The 21,319-nt window shown below is 38.6% G+C and overlaps 1 protein-coding gene across 2 annotated transcripts in view; it reads right to left on the reverse strand.

The window, feature by feature from the left end:
* ADCY2 (adenylate cyclase 2) overlaps positions 1-21,319 on the reverse strand; it is a 225,488-nt gene that overhangs the window by 9,945 nt on the left and 194,224 nt on the right. For both annotated transcript variants that reach the window (XM_065052707.1, XM_065052706.1), the window contains 5 exons: positions 16,423-16,607; positions 14,792-14,876; positions 8,281-8,439; positions 1,375-1,521; positions 91-198 (listed from right to left, as the gene is read on the reverse strand). In XM_065052707.1, coding sequence (XP_064908779.1) covers positions 91-198; positions 1,375-1,521; positions 8,281-8,439; positions 14,792-14,876; positions 16,423-16,607 — 684 coding nt within the window. The remainder of the gene's footprint in view (positions 1-90; positions 199-1,374; positions 1,522-8,280; positions 8,440-14,791; positions 14,877-16,422; positions 16,608-21,319) is intronic.

Consider the following 21,319-nt stretch of genomic DNA (forward strand, 5'->3'; position numbering starts at 1 on the left):
ACATCATTATACATAACCTGCATTTTAATGAACAGAATTTTAGCCTTCATTTGAACATGCTTTTTATTAAACAGGAAGCTTTTCCTGTACCTGACACTGTTCTTGGTTGGGTGTAGCACTCAATCCTGTTGCTGCCATGTAAGTGCTTCCAATGGTCTTTATCTTTTCAACTCCACTGAACTTTGGCTTTGACAATAACTGTAAAACAAGAATGGTTATTCATTATTCAGATCAGTGGCCTTGTTACTCTAACAGCGTTGTTATTCTAACAGCATTCAAAGCATCAATTCTTAAAACAGTCTCTTAATGGACTACAAATTGTTTCACAAATATATACAGGATGAAGGACTTAAAGATGGATAAAACAATGGATACAGCACCTAAGGAAAGGGAATTTCTGTCTGCTAAAATACGTTTTTATTATAAAGGGGCTAAATTTATAGTAATGAGAATAAATTCCACCTTATTGTACATCCAGCTCTTAAAAGTCAGTAGACTTTGCACTCATTTGCTGTTGGAACTGAGTCACCATGCAAGCCAACAGTTAAGCTTTAAGCAGCTTTCTGAAAGTAAGCATCTCTTCCATGCCAACGGGACAGTCCATGCCAACGAGACTAAAATCCAAGGATTTTAGTTCATATCCCAGGTTGATTTGGACATTCCAATGTTCTCCAAATTGGGTTTACTGCTAAAATACCCTCAACAGCTGCAGATCTGCAAATCCAGACTGTGCTCTCTGATTCATGACGCAGTCTTAACACCTTTTTTTCTGGTATTTTCATCACTAAGAACTTTCTTTAAGACAAATACTGTTCCCAGTGAGACCTTTACAGCTGCCTTTTCACAATCCATCTGCAGTCATACTCTGTACTTGCTTGTAACTTAAGGGAATGGAATATTAAAACTTATACAATCCTTCGAGCCATTGAAGTAGCAGCTGATCAGCACTCTGTATAACGACATCAACACGGATCAGATATAACACAAAGCTGTATCATTTTAGAGGACACATATTCACATACCTGACTATAGGCACCAGTATTTAGAAACTGTAGTTAATGCATGGCATGCAATATGACTGCCTCATGAACTGCAGCTAGAGGGCAAAAATTTCTCCATCAGATATACACACAGAATTCTCACTATAGTGAATCAAAAGCAATTGAGAATGATGTGAGATCAATATCTGATTTATTCCACATAAACCTCTTTTTCCTATGGTATTCCCTGTAACTCATTTCCACATGACTAGGTAGAGAAAAGTTATTTTCTGAAGGTTCTTCCACTCTCCCTTTCAAGTGTGTTTGCTTACTGTTGTATACCCTGAGTTATTAAGATTGAAACCATATGTTGATTACTGTCAGAAGTACATACATCATCGAAGTCAGCAATGATCTCATTTAGCAGCCTGAGACATTCCAAGCCTTCCTTATTCACATCAGATTCTGTGTAAAATTCCTTGAAATCCGGCACGGAAGCAAACATGACACAGACGCAGTCATATGACTGATGATATAGATCCTGTCCAAAAGAAAACAGAACAGACAAAAAACGCTGTCATACCCTGCTCTAAATAGAAGTTTCCTTATTAATATTCCGTGTTCTGGTTCTGAAAAGGGAGGCATTGAAGTGGATGGAATGCCTTAAGATGGTGGTTGGGTATTTTTTTGTATTTAGTTGCATTTATTAATTTTAAATGGTATGTAAATGTGTTTGTTAAAGAGACTCAACATATGCAGCTGAATATATGTTAGTGCTTTAAAGGTACCATTTTTTCCTCCCAAACATTAATTCTGTGAACATAAAATGTTCACTAATTTGTTAGAATGGTCCTATTTCTGAGGGTTCTCATGAAGAGAATTCTGTCTGGCTTACATGGCTGGAACTATATTTTGCAAAACAATATCTAATTTATTAGTAGCTTTTTGTGCTATCGTAGTAACTAGAAAACTGAATCAAAATCGCAAACCCAATGCACTATAAATGCATAATGCAACACAATCCTGGTAGTTTCTAACCTAAAATGACAAGATGCCTAATAGGAAAAAATAATTGTCATTATTTTTCCATAACAGGGAGCTGAGGCAAAGGGAAAGAAGTCACCTGAACCAAAACTTATTTATATCGGATTCTCCACTGCCTTCTGTGACCAGTGAAATGAGAGCACTACTGATCCACAGGAAGATTCTCGTGCTAAAATTGAGCACACCACACCACCCCCCGCTTCGATTTCCCCTCCACTGCCCTTAAACATTAGAATATCTCTTCTTTCAGGATAAATTCACATCCTAAAAAGCAGAAAGAAAAAATATTTGTTAAACTAATACTTTACACAAATGTAACCACAGCAATAAAAGATGCTGTGAACTACTATAAAGTCAAATTCTGTTCAAGTTATTATTTGAGTAAAACAAGGATTTCAATACTCATGTGAATAAGATGAACAGGATTTGTTCTGTGATTTCAAGAAGCATCAGAGTTTGTTTTTTTTCTTTTCACTTAGCAAAGTTTTTGGGGTTTTTTTGCAGTTTTGCTGGCAGTACAGTTCTTTCTGGAGGAATGTGGTGTGTCTGTACACATGTGTACAGCCATATTGAGTCTCTACTGCTGCTGTATAACTGAAAAATAGCAGAACTATGGGAAAACTGTTGACTCACACAGAACAGGTGTGAGGGAAGTTTCTGGGCAAACATGAAAATAATGTTGGATAGGGAGGAACATGGGCATCTAGAGGAGGTAGAAGATATATTACTAAATATTTCTGCTCCTTTATTTTCTAATTATTCCATAACCAGAGCATCACTGACACCCCACGATGCCTCTGTGCAGTGGGGGTGGGATATACCATTGCAATTCACCATTATTATTTTTATTCTTAAAGCTGAGCTTGTTGAAATCGCCAATCTGTACCTGACATCCAGCTTACAGTCATATATACAAGATCAGTATCATTTTAATGTGACATGATTGTGCAAATCAAAAGCAACTAAACGAAACACTAAGCTGATGAGTTCACTGTCAGATCACTACTAAACTTCAAAGGAGTTCTGGATCTCCTGTGTCCTCTTGCCAAGGGAGTTTCTTATGAAGAATCAATAATGTGATAATATTTTGTTGCCATCTATTTTATCCTTCTCCATAAACGCCTGGTTAATAAATTTAATCCATATAATAAAGTAATCAAACAGTGGGGAGAGGGAATCCCTCTGGCTGGATGTCATCAACTGATTTTAGGCAATCTAAGCACCTGACTTGAAGTATTTAATTTGAAAGCACAGTCACCCTATGCGTCCTACATTGGCAGTGCTGCAGACGTGCTTATCTGGAAGGTCATTTTAATGCCAGGTGGGCAGAATCACCTCAGATAGTTTCTCTCACTTGGTTGTGGAAAAAAGACTAAAGAGGCACTCAGAAGGAGTGCTGGCAACTATAGAGGATGGCTCCAACTCTCAGAAATTCAGCAGCTCAGGCCCCAAATGACCTCTCTTTGCTCCAGTCTTTCACACTTAAAACCAGGCCTACTCTGTAATCTGCAGTGACATACACTGGTGGCTGTCTTGAACAGGTATGCACCAAGACTCGGTGCTTGAAATCAGTTAAGTGGAGTAGTAGAGGGAGATTAATAGGTTTACTCCTCAAATGTTTAGCTTTTGCCATCTGCATTTTGCTTCCCCTCTGTGTACTTCAAATTTACCTCAGGCATGTCTACAGTGAAGCTACAGTAAGACTTGCATACAAATATACTAAAAAGTTAAGATCTGATGCACTGCGTGCTTTTCATATGCAAATTAGCACAATGGGTACAGAGATTACATTAACTCAGCTTTCCTTCTATTTCCTGAGTTCACCTTCCCTGTAACTTGATTCCAGCTTTTGGTGAAGGAAGTCAGGCCACACACATGGTGCTTTTAACAACATTGAAAGAGGACTGCATCACAAATACAGGCCTTGGTAATACAGAAGGGGAAACTCACAGTGTTATATAAAAAACTGGACGGAGATAGAAGAGATAGCAGCATGATAATTAATTTATAGCAGAACGATAATTAATACTCAAAACATAGATTATTACACAAACTTTCGAAACCTGATCTGGCAAAGTAAACAAGTTGTATAAATCAGTTACAAATATATATTTAAAAAAAATCCTAATTTTACCAGATTGAAAAATCCAGTAAGTTAAATCTAGCCAAATTAATAGTACAGTTATAATTAATACACAATTCTATTGCCCTAGAGATTCTATTAATTAGTAAAAACACAAAAAAACCCCTTGGTTTAATTTACCAGATAAACATTAGATAGCAGCTGTTTTATTTGCTTTATTGAATCTTGCTGATTTTGCATCCTGAGAATGTAAAATGTGCCAGAATTACACTACTGATGAGATACTGGTTGCAAAGTTTGTGAAACACATAAAATCTAGGCACAGAGGTCATACTAGGACAGTGCCATATCTGAAATAATACATGGAAACTAACGCCATGTAAATTTTTTTGAGAATATTACTTCAAGTGATAAGAATGCAGGTCTGTTAGGAGTTACAACTGAACCCTTATAGGAAAAGGGGACCAACTGTGCAGTGCTGCAGGCATAGGATATTACTGAATAATATGAAGCAGAGATGGTAGAAGATGGTTTCATTTTACCACCTCATAATACAGGAACCAGAATATAAATAGGACGCTTAAAAGTAGAATAAGGAAAATTATTTTGCACAGGAGATATATCAATTGCTATTCAACAACATGAAAGACCAGAGGTCACTCGGTGGCAAACAATGATAGGACAAGGGGTAATGGGATCAAGCTGGAACACAAGAGGTTCCACTTAAATTTGAGAAAAAACTTCTTCTCAGTGAGGGTGCCAGAGCACTGGAACAGGCTGCCCAGGGAGGTTGTGGAGTCTCCTTCTCTGGAGACATTCAAAACCTGCCTGGACATGTTCCTGTGCGACCTCACTTAGGCGTTCCTGCTCCAGCAGGGGGATTGGACTAGATGATCTTTTGAGGTCCCTTCCAATCCCAAACATACTGTGATACTGTGATACTGTGATCATCCGAAGCAAAAGATGACATTACATTTACAGGTAAATCAGAAGGGTGAATAATATATTAATCTTCAGCTGTTCTTCAAACTTTTGCTGAAATATCTAACACTCAATACTACCCGTGCCCAGCAGCTGATTGGACTGCTGATGGGTGTCAACTCCTGTCTTGCTCTGATTGCTGCTGAAAACAAATCTGTCTTACAGATGTTGAATGTGGAGCCCTAATTAGCTACTAGAAAGTGTCTTTGCTGTCTTCCCTGAAAGCAAGAGTGTTGCCCAGAATAAACCATAGCAACTTGCACAATGCACATTCATCAGGAAGAGAAATGTGACTGAGTGAAAGAGAAGAGCAAAGATTCAAATAAAAGTGCTGCTGTGGCACAGGTAGGTCCGTGTGCGTCATGCTGTTGGCTGTGCACACAGTATGGGGACAACCAACCTGTAAGAGAGGGTTGCATGCATGACTGTTGCAATTACAGACACAAATCTTCTTTTTCTATAACTGGAGTTATTGCTCCTTTCTCTCTTTCACCTCAAAAAAAACCCAAAATGAACACGTTGTCTGTGAGCCCTTGTCATATGCTGAAGCTCAGCAACAGTGTCCCATTTCCTTCCTCTCTCTAACACTGGGGCAGTATCCATCCCTACTAATGCTCTATAGCATAGTACCAACATGGAAACAACAACAAATGGCACTGTTTATAACCAGATGAGTAAGTAATTGTGGTTGTCACAATAAATGTCAGAGGATTTTAAGGAGGCATTCCCAGCTACTTTATTTCGATCATTCATAATAATAAAGGCTGTGGCAATTGGGTGTCTTAATTTTCCTGTGAGCATTTCTCTTGAAACAGTGCTCTCCAAACTGCTTAATCAGAAAATTAAATGCAACATAATTCCAGGAAGGAATGGCTCCACTTCTTTCAACAAAAATAAAATGATCCTGTCTTCTGCAGTCAATCCCCCTTTTTTTTTTTCCTCTTTCCCTTTTCATAACATCTAAAATTTCTGCTGGTTGGCTCTCCTTACTGTCCCCTCTTTTCCTCCACCGCCTGCAGACCTTCTCCAGATGGAGGAGGCAAAGTGGTCCCACGCTACCTCTTGTAAGGATATGGCAGTCAGCTTCTCTGGGGCAGAATTTGTGCTCTAAGTAGGTGCTGGCTCCATCCTGCAGCTAATGAAACAGGATTCCTCTTGCACAGTAATGTGCTTGCCAGCCAGCTCACAGCACAAAACCTCCTGAGCACTTTTTACCAATAGAGGATCTGGATGCTAACAGCATAAAGGAAAAGCCTGCACAAGCCAGGTGCAGATATAGTTAATCCTGGCCCATTTCCTGCTTTTCATTTTATATTTTATATCTTTCAACTGGAAAGTACCCTGTTTGGTATCCAGCTTGCAGGCTATAAGCAGAAACCTGGTTCCGGAGGTTTTGGTAGAGCAAACAAACCTTTATTAGTTTGCTCTGAAGTAACTTTGCTTTTACCATAGCAGCACTAGTCAATGTGCATCCTGTTACGAAAAGACCTTTGTTGGTCATCTAAAAGTACGGTCCCACTACTCCTAGTTAGCATTCATCCACTATTTTTTCCCCTTTCTTTGCTGCTGCCTGTCCCTCAGCAGCACACTTTGCATTCCCTTTCCTCCATACAGCTGCATGCACAAAATTTTAAGAGTAGTAGTATTCTGAAACAGACTATTCATCCATTAGATTAATTTTCATCTCAAAATCTGGTTTAAACAGAAAAGAATATACATAAACTGTATTAACATTAATGTTTGCAACACAGAGAAATTAAAGTTCAGTGTCTGTTGACCTAAATGTCCACACAAAGAAAACAAAGGCTTCATCTGTCCTAACATATTCTTAGGTGTATACACATAACACACGCAGAACGTCCTTTAAGGGTCAACACATCTGTGCTGACATTGAAACAAATCTGGAGACTTGACAGATTCTTATATTTCTGAACATTTCCAGGGATTTAAAAGGTTCTTCCCTCTTTGAAAACTGTATCTACAGATAAACAAAACAAGAAAAATCTCAAGATTCTAAAATAATATCAAATCATTTTTACTTCAGCTGACATGACAGACTGGAGAGCTCAGCACATTACAATTCCTGTTCTTCACTAAATTTACTAGAGCTCATTCCAACCTAAAAATCTTGAGGGGTGACAATATAAATCCAGTTGCCGATGCAAAGGTGAGCAGATGGCGTTGCTCTGCTGGGGAGCTGAGATGGAATAGCACATAAATGAGAAAGCAATCTCGTGACGGTTTGCTGTGTTTAATGCCCGAACTGAGCACTGGAGCTGAGCCAACCTGGCTTCCAGCCAGTGTCCTCACTGGATTCAAAGGAACCCCACGGCAGTTTTCATTAGCTACCAAATGAATATTTGCAGGTAGTACTAAAGTACTGATATAAAGTACTGATTAGTACTGCCTAATGCAAAAAAAAAGTGAAAGGGGAGTTATTGCCCTTTTTGGCTCAGGAGATCAAAAACGAATGCCTAGAGATGCCTCTCCCCTCTGTTGTCAGTTTTGGAACTATTTGGTGTGCACAAATAATTCAAACTATTGCATTGAAGATCTCTAGAACTGCTGCTGTCTAAATGTTTTTATTTTTTCATACTTTTTTTTTTTTTCACTTTATTCAAACTGTAAAGCAATATTAGAAGCAGATCTAATTTCCACCAAAGTCAACAGGGGCCTTTTGGTTGACTTCACTGGTGCTTGGGTTAGGTCCATAAGCAGTGAGTAAACAAGTAATTCAGTGTTCAGAGCCTCTTTCCAGAATTAACATAATCACTGTTTCAGGGGAAAGGTTAATTTTCACTCCACTAAGCAAGGTCTCCAGTCACTAGGAGAAAATTCAGAACCTGGATGAAGCTCCACTCTGATCACAAAGGAGAAAGTATCTGAATGCAAATGATTCAAATATAAACCCACGTTAATTCAACCATTCCCTTCTTCCTCATCAATATTTTTTACCCTCCTTCGAAGGCCAAAGTGCATTGCCACTTAAGATAACTTCACATTTTTTACTTCAAGGTACTAAGCTGCATTCAGTGCTGTAAAGCAAGCCTTTCAGGTAGGTAAGGCGGAATGAAAGTGACTGTAAATCTATAATCTCGCTCTATGGACCTACTGTTCAAATTAAGCATTAAGTGGTATTTTTCAGGATATTCTGCTTTTTTACAGAGCAAAGGATTTACAGAGATGGCTGACCTCATTCTTCAGGTTTCTCGCCAAGAAGTGTTCAGCTACGTGGGCTGGAAGCACATTCTCCAGAAGCACTCGGTTCAGGTTCTCCATGGTTTCAATCTCCTCCCGCTCTTTTTTGAACTTGTTCTTCCACAGGAAGTCTAACCTACAGTAATATTCATTCTGTTACAAGAGGACACAGAGGTAAAGAAACAATAGGCATCTTGTCCTGCTGGAGTACAGGTTTAAGAGACAAAATAAGCACAGTACACCACCCCTACAAGGCCATTATTTGGCCACGTAAGTACAATTCCAGATCCTACAGAAATCAAACCCCCAGTACACACTATATGACATACATTTCATCAAACTTATAAGGCCCCTCCAAAAAGAGGCCCTTTAAAAGGTCCATGAAAAACTAAAGTTGCAATGTGCATTAAACAATGGAAGATTTATTTATTTGCTCTCAGTCTTTAGTAGAAATTCATTACAGAAATTAAACACTGTTATGGAAACAATTTACAGTTTTGCAACTTAATATGATGTCTTATTTATATGAAGTGTAGAATTTCACTTAAAATATTTCAAGAAGACCCTCACTTTTACCAGCTTGAACTTACATCATGCAACTATCCTGGTAAAAAGGGGGCAGTACAAGAAAAAAACAGCCTATTGATATAATATGGCTTCAATTTATCAAACCATTATCAGATTATCAAAAATGGCCCAGTCAGTTGGACCAACCCAGTTTTGATTTGCTTGGGGTGTTGGGGTTTTTTTAATTTGTTTGATTTTTACACTGCTTTCTATAATATTTTATTTTTTTTTTCTTTTTGTCCCAGATCTTTCATAATTGCTTTTAACATCCCTAACAATAACTGGAACTATATGGAAATGTATAACATTCTTGGAATATCAGTATTTTTGGAGAACCAATTCCATTAAAAATATGTTGAAAAATGAATAAAAATGCCTTTTTGTGGAGTCCTCTACTTCTTTTCACTATTGTCAATATTTTATCATAAATTCTATTCTATAGTAAAGCCTCCATTAGCCTGACTCTCTCATTTGACCTGATTTAGATCAAGAGCTATTTCAATGTAGTCCAATGGTTTAATGCTATCATGCAGCTCCAATGAAGACTATGTTAGTAACCAGAAGAACATGATTATGATGACAATCTTATTACAGAAAAAACTAAAAATGCTAGCTAGTATTATTAGCAGTGAGTAAGCGTTCACATTAAAAAGAGAGTAGTCCTTGTGATTGGACAGTGGCTGTCACAGATCAAAATTATTCATAGATATTTTGTTGAGATCACAGCCAAAGACAGAGCAAAGAGTTGAAATAAGATGGTATTAAAATGATTTGGCAAGCTTTTAAATATGTATATTATACATTATACATCTAAGTTCCCCACATAGAAAACAAATTCAAATGCTGCCAACTGTATTCATGCAGAAAAAATCCAATGAAAACCTGAGATGTCAGCATTATTTACATAAATTGACAAATGTAAACTGGATGCCTGGCATAAAGCTGAAATTACATATCCATACATTTTACCAACTTTGTACTGGAAAGAAAAGGTGCTAGATAAGCTGAAGTCTTTAAGAGATGTTTATTTAAGAGATAATATTAAATAGGTAGTTTAGTTACCACTTGATTATTTATTGAATGAAATCTAGGCTGCCACAAAAAATGGCAAAAAGAACTCAGAAATCAGAAAAAAAATAAAGCAGAATGTATTCTACAATTTTATTTGAAATTAAAGAAGTCAGCATATTTCAAAATGCCCATTCAGACTTCTAAAAACAAAAAAAATACTACCTTACCAAAACGTACTTTAAATTGTGGGGGTTTTTGTTTGCGTGATCTAACCAATTTTGTATACATGCCATTAAAGATACTGTTCAATATTTGTAGCCTTGCAGTCATATGAAAACCAATATTGTTTCCTACTTTACATGTTATATCTAGAATCTCTTCAACGTATCAGAATGAAAATATCTCAGAGTGGCCCTTATACATCTGCAGGCACAATATCCTTGAGATACAAAATTTTTCTTCTTCACCTAATGCTGATTTACTTGACAGCATTTCCCAGTGGGTGAGCATAGTGGAACGCCCAGGGACGCAGGAAAGACACTCTGTTCCTCCAGGCACCACAGAGTAACTGGCTTCCTTCAGGGAAACAGACTACCTTGCATCTGTGCAGGGCAACACAACGCAACCTCAGAGGTTCAAATCAGTGGTAACTTCTTGGGCAAAAACAGTTAAGTGCCACAAGAACTGATTCATGTCTCATTGATTACACAGAGGTGGGTTTGTCTATATTTTTAAATGGTAATAGGACACTCACAGAATCACAGAATGGTTTGGGTTGGAAGGGACCTCTGGAGATCATCTAGTCCAACCCACCTGCTAAAGCAGGTTCACCCAGAGCAGATCGCACAGGAATGTGTCCAGGTGGGGTTGGAATGTCTCCAGAGAAGGAGACTCCACAGTCTCTCTGGGCAGCCTGTTCCAGGGCTCTGGCACCCTCAAAGTAAAGAAGTTTCTCCTCATATTCAGATGGAACCTCCTGTGCTTCAGTCTGTGCTCTTTGCCCCTCATTCTATCATTGGGCACCACTGAAAGGTGTCTGGTCCCATCCTCTTGACACCCAACCTTGAGATATTTATAGACATTGATGAGATCTCCTCTCAGCCTTCTCTTCCCCAGGCTGAACAGACACAGTTCTCTCAGTCTCTCCTCATAAAAAATATGCTCCTGGCCCCTCATCATCACCCTGTGTCTATTTGCAATATTTGCCTGAGTGAGGCAATGAACTAATTCTCCTCACTGAAAGAAGGTCACACAGAAAGTCAAGATAAGCAGCTTGAGAGTAGCTGTCTATGCCACAGATATCTACAGTCAGGAGAGATGAATGCTATCACATTCAGCAAAGGAGCAGCAAATGCAACACTAAAGCAGATAAGATCACTAGAAATTAAATGTAGGTTTTCATTCAGGCAAGGGAGCTTAGGAGGATCCCCTCACAGCCATTACTTACAAACAGCAAATCTGAGAAACTGTCTCAATAGGGAATGCCAGCAGAAGATGTCTTAGAACACATTAATAAGTTGATCAACAAGAAATCATCAGCTCTAAAGTAACCAAAATGAAAAGCTGCTGGTCTGAAACTTGTGGTAGATAGCCTGATCATTTGAAACAGCTGTTGTGTCAGAGAACTGACAAATGGTAAGGATATAATGAAAATCTTTGGAAAAGGCCTGGGCTAACCCCAGGAACAACAGAGAAATAAACTTTGGGGGAAAAAAAAAAAAAAAGCCAACATGGTGACAAAAATAGCTATTTAGACACATTAACTAAAGCTGATACAATGGGGAGGGGTTGACACCTCTTCTGTAAACATGCCTCCTTCTGTTACAAAGAAGTGAATGGGCATGTGAATAGCAGTGAAGACTGAAATAAGTTTTCATGAAATGCTTTCCGAAGAGGCTCTTGAAAGACTACACTATCTGAGAAAGATCCTCTCACAGAATAAAAGCTCACTAAAAGCAGAACAGAGGCTACAAATAAACAGTTTTCATGGCTGAGGAAAGTTGCCACAAACGTCTGGGCAGTAAAACAGTCAGTGAAGTTCAGTGTGGACAAACATACTACAATCAATCATGGGAGAACAAAACTATTCACCTGTCCTTAAGAGGAACGGGGTATGTGCAATTTTATGTATTGATGAGAAAGGAGTTCACAGGCTTTGTCAATACTTGTAATTCAAACTGGGCCATAAGAGAGATTTAATGCTCAATAGTGTTTAAATGTGAGCACACTCCTTACACAGTCTAGCCCATACCAGTCTGCATTCTCCTGGGCAATGCCTGAGCCAGGTGCAAGAATCACCATTCTCAACTGCCTGCTGCCAGCCTAGTTTCAAATAACTCCAATGGTGTGCATGCAGAATGAAATGTGTCACTTGACCTCAGTGTCAGGGAATGGTTGTAGCTTACACTGATATGAACACCAAAAAAAAACAGTTCTACTTTCTCCACCTCACTTCTGGCTGCTCACTCCTATCCTATGCTGATTCTGTTGGCACAAGCATTGCTGCAGCCACACCATAAAACCACACCAGGAAGCAGATCTGGCTGAAAAACAACCATTTTTCCAGGGTTAATTTTTAAGCCAGACCATTTCCCTATTTTGGGCCACTATACAGCTTCACAGGCATCTGTGAAGGCCTACTTCTTTCAGTAGGGATGCTGGTTGTGCAGCTAAAAGTGTTAGCTGAACCTGAGAATTAAGTTGGGTCATAAGACACGTAATGATATACTAGCTCTCCCTCTCTTCATCCCCGTTCACCCAGAGACACACATTCCCACTCTTGCTTTTACATCAGGCCAGGCACCTGTCTGACCAGTGGTGAGCAGGTTCACAGAAATAATTCACTTTTTGAGAAATCATTCACTTTTTGTTTAGATGAACTTTGCCATTTCTTACTCTGAGGACAGAGAAGCACCAATGCCAGCCTACGGAAATGGAAGGACCACCCTTTTCATCAGTAGCTATTATCTTTAGCATTGTTAACATAATCAGATATTAAGAGAAAAGACATTGTATGCAAAGTAGAAAACTGCAATAGCAGAGAAATTGTATATTATTCTCTGCAGAAGAAGGGTAAAGAAGAATTTTAATTTGCCTACACTTCTAAGGTGACTCAACAGTGTTCTGCAAGTGTCACTCAATCAAAGTAGCAAGCAGAAAGTTTAAAAACAGACAGACACTTTCACATAACTTTTTATCATATTGTGAAATTCATTATCAGGCAGTGTTGGGAAGATTAGGAAGTTAACACATGTTAAAAAGAGATCGGGAAGTGTAAGAGAAAACAGATCAGCCAATAGCTATTAAATGTTGCCACAGAAATACCAACTGGCAGAAGATGGGAAGCCTGCGCTCCTGGAAGGGTCACTCTACACAGGTTCATTTCCTCCCCTATTCTTTTCATAAGCATTTGCTACCAGTCAGTATCACTAACAGTAACTTAAGTATGTATGAAAATTAGTTCATAACATTTTCTAATTAACATTGCTAACATAGACTTTACTTGAAAGTGTTCAAAAACATAGAGGTTTTGTCTCCTTCTTCTTTAATGGAGAATAAATTAGCCAAAAAATCAAAGACTGAAGAGCCACAAACAAGTGGTATCATGACAAGGATCCTGGACATGTCTGAAAACAGACTTTTTCCGTTACAGGATCATTTTTCAGCTGGTGTGACAGGGAACAACACACACACACTGTTATTGTATGCAAAACAAACTTTCCTGTCCACATGACTGAACTCACAAAGAAATACTCTTTTTGACTAATGAAGATGACGTTCCCTCTCTCCTTTGCTCTTGGTGTTGCACCCACCGCCGCCATCTGACGCTGTGGTTGACAGGGACTCAAGGTTCTCAAGGGGTGCAATGAAATATTTATTCCTCTTTCCGAGTGGAAGTGGCTGTGCTCCAGCCCCACTCTCTGCTACTGTCATCAAATAAGCAAACTCTAATACAGTGCTGGCAGCAAGGCAGATGAAGAATGTTATTTCTAACTCAGGAAGGATGTTCCCCACTACAGTAAATACTGCAGAGTCTGTCAGATAAGAACTTTTTGCCTAGTAACCTGCAAGGCCTGCTTGGCAATTTAAATGCCAGTCATTATGTTTCAGGGAATATAATGTAATTGAGTGATTTAAAGACAGTTAGGGGTAAGAACCCTCCCAGTCTGCAGGCTATGGGGGTAGCGGCTGTTCATGAGACCTCACATGGATTGCCTGTTCCAGCTCAGAGCCCCCTCTTGCACACTGCATCCTTCCTGGCACACAGAGTCACAATCACAGAATGGTTAGGGCTTGAAGTGGTCTCTGGAGATCACCTAACGGCCTGGGATTGCGGCTTTTGGCCATGGATCATGGACAGACCCAAGGACTTAGAGAAAGAACTGCCCTTGCACCTGCCCTCAACTTTGTAGAGGGTAAGACCACTGACATCACACTTGTACTGAAAAAGCACAACTGGGTAATGAAAAGGGTGATTTCCTGTTGGCTCATAGTTTTAGTGCAACTGTGGCCTTGGCACGTGGTACACTTGTGTGTGTGTGCTACATTGTTTTTATGTCTGCATCAAAAAGTAATAACTGTGAAGAAAATAGCTTGTAATTAAGCAACTAGGGAGACAGCAGATGGATGAAGACAGATGGGAGCACACTAGGAAGCTATGAGACAATATTGGTCAGCATGACAAGCAATAGTCACAGCAGACTATCAGTATAATGTCCACAGTCTCAAAGACAGTTATTGGTTAGTTTTAGGGGCATATTGGAAGGTAATACAGAAAAATAGCTTTTTAGACGCTTCTGACACTCCTTTTCAAGGGTGTGGGGTAGAACAGAATAAAGGTGTTTGTCAGAACATCTAAAAAATGTCTGGGAAGGTGGCAGGCTGCATTGTGCCCACTGATAAAGATGAAGAGAAGTGTGCATCTTACCTGTCTACCCAAAACCAGTAATGTGATGAAGAATATAAACAAAGAAATTGAGCCCATTGTCTTCAAGTCTTTCAGTATTCCTGGCCTATAAAATAAAAACATAAGTAAAGCAGGCTGCTCAAAATTAGAACAAAATTACTTTAGCGCGAGAATAAGATTACAATTTATCTTACTTTCTAGTATGTGAATTAAGACCATTTAAATATGATATGCTTTAATATTTGATGAAATATTATTATTTTCATTATGTAGCTTTAATTGCTTCTACTACATTCCGTGCAAATGTGCCTGCATTTTGAAGTCCAGTAACAAGATGAGGATTTAGGAAAAATAATATCCATGTTTGCTTTCAAAACGGAGACCATTTGGTGCTTATTCTATACAGGCAGATTAAAAAGAGATATTTTTTTTATGTAGTAACACTACTTCCATAATGGAGATCTTGCCTGTATCCAAGGAATGTGAAGAAACAGAAACTACAGCACCTAACTCCCAAAATACCTTTTCACCTCAGAATCACAGGAGGCACAAACTAGATCTTGTAGAGAGTTTAATAAAACTCTGCTTTGGGAAAAGACACTAGAGGTAACGGGAAATAGTTCACACCAGCAACCTCCTACTGATGCCACTGAAAGAAGAACCTTGAGATTTAGGAAGGAGAACACCAACGGGCACATGACTGGCAAAATCAAGGCTGCCAGAAGCATGTGCTCAATCTAAACTGTCCCATGGTTCTCCATCACACAGATATCCTTTCCACTAATGCAAAGGAAACAAAGACATGAGTTTGTTCATTTAATCCTTAGATTTAAGTGCAAAGGAAGCAAATACTGTTTTTTTGGGTTTTTTTTTTGGTTTTTTTTGTTTGTTTGTTTGTTTGTTTTTTAATTCAGATCCTTTTGTATAGTTGTCTCTGTGTCCTAACAATATTGAGCAGTTTACAATACAGGAATAATTATACTGAAACACTGTTAGTTTTCCTGTTGTGGCATATGCACTGTGCACTCAGCCAACATAGAAGAGAATCACCTCTTTGTTTTGAAAATTAGGTAAAAATTACAAGTGTCCAATAATTATTTTACACAGCAATACTTAAGAGTCATAATTTTGGCCTTATGTATTATCACCTATAACAAAGATTTCAGCAGTGTCACTGAAAATTTAACATACAAATTTGCAAGTGCAGCAAAAAAAATCCCAACTGTTTCTCTCCTGATTTTTTCAATACCTGGGAATGCATTTCTGAAGTTTAAAGACAATGCACTAGTTCTGAAGAAGTTGATTTTCTTTGGCTTGCAGCAATTATGCTTCAGCAGCCTTAATTATGTTCAGCCTTAGGCCTTAACAAGCTTAATGATGACTTCTTCTTAATTATAAAAATGCAAATTGAACCATACTCTATTTTCCATAGTATGTGATTTAAACACCTTGCCCAACCTTGTTTATTTTATTCTAATGCTCTGAGCTGTGACATTAAATCATGTAACTGCAACATTACAATGATTTAAAGTTGTGACTTGTAGTTCATATAGCCAAAGACATAGAAAAAATATCTGTTCCATGACATAAGAACCGCCAAAGGTAGTATTTAACTTCTACTAATTTCAGAAGCACTGGAGTTATTCACCTACCTTCTAAGAGGTGCCATTGCATACATAAATTTGCTGTAGTCATCCAGTATGGGCCCATGAGTGTGCAGAAGAATAACATTGTAGCCCACCAATGCAATCAACATTATCACCATTTTCAACTCATAATTTATCCTCAGGAAAACAGAGCAGGAAATGAGCCCTAATATGCAGCTGTATATAAAATACTGGCAAAGAAAAATCAAATAGAAAATATTTAGAACTTGACTCTTGAGTAGGAAATCATACATAATAAAATGCTCAGTCTAGTTTAAAAAACAAATTGTTGACTGACCACTTAAGCATGGAATATATCACAAGCTGGGACATTATGGTTTACAAATAGTCAATAACAACCAGATGTTGGTATTTCGTACAATAGAACATTTTTTTTACTAGGCTCCCATTCACTTGAAACTCAGTAGAATCCAGATTATGCTCCTAATTTTTGCTGCCTAATATTCACCCTTTTTAACTTTTGATTTAGTCATCTGCAGTACTGAGGAGCACCTCTTCATGGGACACCACTGCTGGTGTTGAAGTGTAATGCAAGAGTCTAGTGCCAGAAGACTGACAAAGATTTATTCCTGTGCCCCTGGACTGTTTTCACTCATGAGTTCAATATCTACCTTGTATGTATTATTAGAATAAGTGTCAAGGTAAAATGTCTAAGGATCTGGAAACAACAATTTCATTGCCTATATTTGCAGTATTTATAAATTGAGGCAATGAATAGTTGTTATAAACCTCATAGGTAAGCACTTTTACAAATTCTAGAAATAGACCTAAGATATGAAAAATAAAAGATTATTAACATGGTCTATGCTTAATATAAATATACAAAAATCCTTCTGTCAAATCTTCTTGAGTTATGACTACAGAAGAACACAATGTTAACAAATTCCTTTTCTTCTCTGTGTCATATAAAACAACAAAAATATGTATGGTTGAAGTTGAATTCCTGGAAAAATATTTTCTCTGGATACGTTCTGAAAATGGACTAGGGCATCAAAACTAATGCTAAAACAGGAACAATACATTCTCAGTAGAATCATTATCTTAGTCTGTAACCTACAGCACCTTTGCCAAAGACGCTTCCTGAAAATTACAGTCCTGCAGCTGGTAAGAAAGTTATCTTTTCTGAAACTACAAAGCATTCTATTTCTAGATATGCTATTTTCAGACTACTGTTGACTTGTTGATGGCAGTAGTTTTGACAGAACCTGAATCACTGTATACTAAGTTTGGAGGATCACTAAGAAGAATAATTTTCACAGCACCCATCAGACAGAATTGATGTGCCATCTCAGTGTCTGCTGTTACCGTAATTTTCTTGCAGATCTGCTTGAAGTAAGAAATAGAAAGAACTACTGTTCAGAATCTCCAAAAATAAAACTTCTGATGGTTGCATTCCACAGGAGGTCACACTCCAGCGTTACATAAAAGCAGCATCCCTTTTTTACTCTGTAAGGCATTCTACTTGTGAAATCAGTTTTCCAAAAAGAAGCAAATAAACAGCAGTCTTGAATCCACAACTGGATGCAGTTTGACAAAGACCAAGAAACTTTGAAGTGGAATAAACTGTTTCTGTTAGTGTTCCATAGGAATATGTAGACTAGATTGAAAATTTCAGCTAAAATTTCAGAAAAGGGTTGATGGATTAGAGAAGAGGGGCACAGCCACACATTTAAGAATGCATACTCCAGTATTGTGTATTGCAATGCCAGATTCCATTAATCAACAAGCAGATCTGGAAATGAGTCTGCAAGCAATGCTGCTTGAACAGCCACACCATGTTATGAAGTTTTTTCTTTTGAAAATGCCACCTTAAATAAACCTTTTTCCAGCTGTAACTTCAAGGCTATTCAAGGTTATTATTTCTGACTGCTCAACAGTGCAAATGAATTTTTCAATTTGTGTCAAAGGAAGTGAAATTTCAACCTTTGAATAAAAGAATTTGTAAATTTTAGTATACACTTCAAGTGTTGTAGCTTAAATCCTTCTCTTACCCTTTCATCTTTTCACACTAATCCAAAAAGGCTTGAAAAAAAAATCGGAGGAAGAACTGCAAGACAAAATGCTTCAAAAGATACACTGTAGAGGAACAAAGGTAACTGGCATTCTAGCTAGTGTCTCAGAAGGATGCATGCAGCTACAAAGCAGGCAAGACACTGGAAAGACAGTAACAATCTGGTGAAGAACAGTCAAAGTAGCCATACGGAAAATCAGGACTGGTGGAATTACCGCCACATGTATAGCATGAGAGCTCTGGTCTTTGTCAAAGCACAAAAATTGCAAGCTGTCAGACAAATGGCAACCTGCCTCCTGGGCCTAGCGGTCTGCTCTCAGTTCATCAAATGAACATGGACTTTCCTACACAGGAAAAAATGCCCAGCTGGGAAAAACCACAGCTTTTGTGTGCAGGTATACTGGGCTTGTTTCTTAGTAAAGACCCCTTTCAGGCTTGTTCATCCTACACCTCACTACAACCTACTGAAGAATAAGAAGAGCTCAGACTACACAGGCACTGAGGCTTTTTTCCAAGGCAGAGAGTAGCAGAGATACCAATCCTTTGTAGTGACCCTGATGGTGCCACTGTACGTGTTGCTGGTGAGGCTGCACCTTGAATCCTGTGTTCAGTTTTGGGCCCCTTGTCATAAGCAGAACATTGAGGTGTTGGAGAGAGTGCAGAGGCGATGAAGCTGGTGAAGGGCCTGGAGCTCAAGTCTGATGAGGAGCAGCTGAGGGAGCTGGGGCTGTTTAGCCTGGAGAAAAGGAGGCTGAGGGGAGAACCTTATCGCTCTCTGAAACTACCTGAGAGGAGGTTGTAGCATGGAGGGTGTTGGTCTCTTCTCCCAAGTAGCAAGTGATAGGACGAGAGGAAATGGCCTCAAGTTGTGCCAGGGGAGGTTTAGATTGGATATTAGGAAAAAATTCTTCACAGAAAGGGGTGTCAAGGAATTAGAACAGGTTGCCCAGGGAAGCAGTGGAGTCACCATCCCTGGAGCTGTTCAAAAGGCATTTAGACGAGGTTCTTTGGGCCACGGTTTAGTGCTAGAGTTAGGTTATGGTTGGCCTCAATGATCCTGAGGGTCTTTTCCAACGGAAATGATACTATGATCGAAATATCACGGCACACTGATGGATTAGCAGCCCACACGGCAGTGAAGCCAAGCAGCCGCAGGTCCGTGCTGTGCTGGGCGTGCCCCGTGGCTGTGAGACACCCTCAGCCAGCTCTGCCAGCCTGCTGCAACCGAGCAGCCTGCAGGCAGCTCCCGCTTGGTAGCACTGGTTTTGCCACCTGTGTGGCCTTGACTTCATCTAACAGTGCAGCAACAGGTTCTCATGGATGTCACTTTTGTCTGACAGCAGAAATGATGAATAAGAATGTTTCTTTTTCAGAAAATCCTGTAAGGGCTCAAAAGAGGAAAATGCTGGGTAACCTCTCCACAGATGCGATCTGCACCACTCGCTGTCCCTGACTGAAGGGCCATCCGATGCTGGATGATTCAGAGTTCCCAGCATCTGAAGGGATGTATGTAACTCCATCTACCCTCTTTTTTCTTCCTGTGCTAGCTCTAATAAACGGTATTTTAAACAATACTTTACAGAGTCTGAGTGCCTCTCCTGCAGCGATCATAGGCCCAGTGCCTTGCACCAGTGCACTAGACCCTTAGTATCTTATCTCCAGCCTCGTGCATTTGGTCTCTGCTCTTAACATTTAAGACTGACAGTTCTGTGGTTATACAGACCTTTAGTAAAGTAAAAAGGGATTCTGCTCCAATATGTCCACGGAGAAAAACTTGAGAAGAAAGTAATTTTGGAATTCCCTAGTCAAATAAAGCATATTCCAAAACTGCATCTTTTACAAGTCTGTATTATGACTTTTATTTATTTAACATGTGGGGATGGCAGCACTGATACCACCCTGTATTTTATCACAGGAAGAGGTATGCACGACTTGAAATCTCCCAGGCCTAACTTCTATTACAAGGAAACTACAGAAGCATAATAGCAAAACTAAACAAACACAGGCAAAGTCCCTAAAATTTACTATGTAGTCTTTCCTAAATCTTTAAAAAGACCAAGAAAACAAGCAATACAACTCAGAAAAGTTATTTTTTGAGGTGGAGGAGGGAAAGAATCAATCAGTATGCTTCAAAATGAACTAAATTCTCTTGAGGCTGAAGTAACTCAAAAATCTCCTATTCATTAATTTTAGATGACATATTCAATAGATCTGTCAGGTTCACTATCACAAATCACAGGGAGTTTACCTATATTAATAAAGCTTAAAGCTAACACACAGATTCAAAAGATTGCATTTTTAATTTAAGAAAACAAAGATTTGTCAGTTTAAGTATTCAGTATCTCATTCAATAAAAAGAGAATATTTTTATTTCCAGATTAAAAAAAAAAAACCGCCAAACAAACAAAAGTAGTAACTCAAAAGGGATTTGTAGCTTTTTCTAGCTAGAAGTTACGCAGTGCCTGAGGATGAAAATGATGTGCATCTGAGAGCTGTTTAATAGAAAAAGTTAGGGAAAAAGTGTTTCAACACTTTAGCCAACCTAACCTTTTAATTTATTACTATCAAAAGTGACATTTTAACAGTATTTTTGTGCCAATTTATCAAAGTTTCTTTGATGAAAAAATGCTTTTTAAAAGTTTAAAATCTATAAACCACTAATTGTTAGAAATGTACCAATCACATCAAGTGCTGACAAACATCTTGATTATACATGAAAAAACAAAGGAAAAAACACACTCTTTTTTTTTTAAGGACAGCAGATTGAATCTTAGTAAGTATAATTTATGAAAGTTGTATCCTTCAGATGCTGGTTGGAGAGCTTACTGGTAAAAAGGAAAACAAAAAAACCTTTCAAGATGTTCAAAACTA

Source organism: Columba livia, chromosome 2 (assembly GCF_036013475.1).
Source record: "Columba livia isolate bColLiv1 breed racing homer chromosome 2, bColLiv1.pat.W.v2, whole genome shotgun sequence".
In the NCBI taxonomy this organism is placed as follows: Eukaryota; Metazoa; Chordata; class Aves; order Columbiformes; family Columbidae; genus Columba; species Columba livia.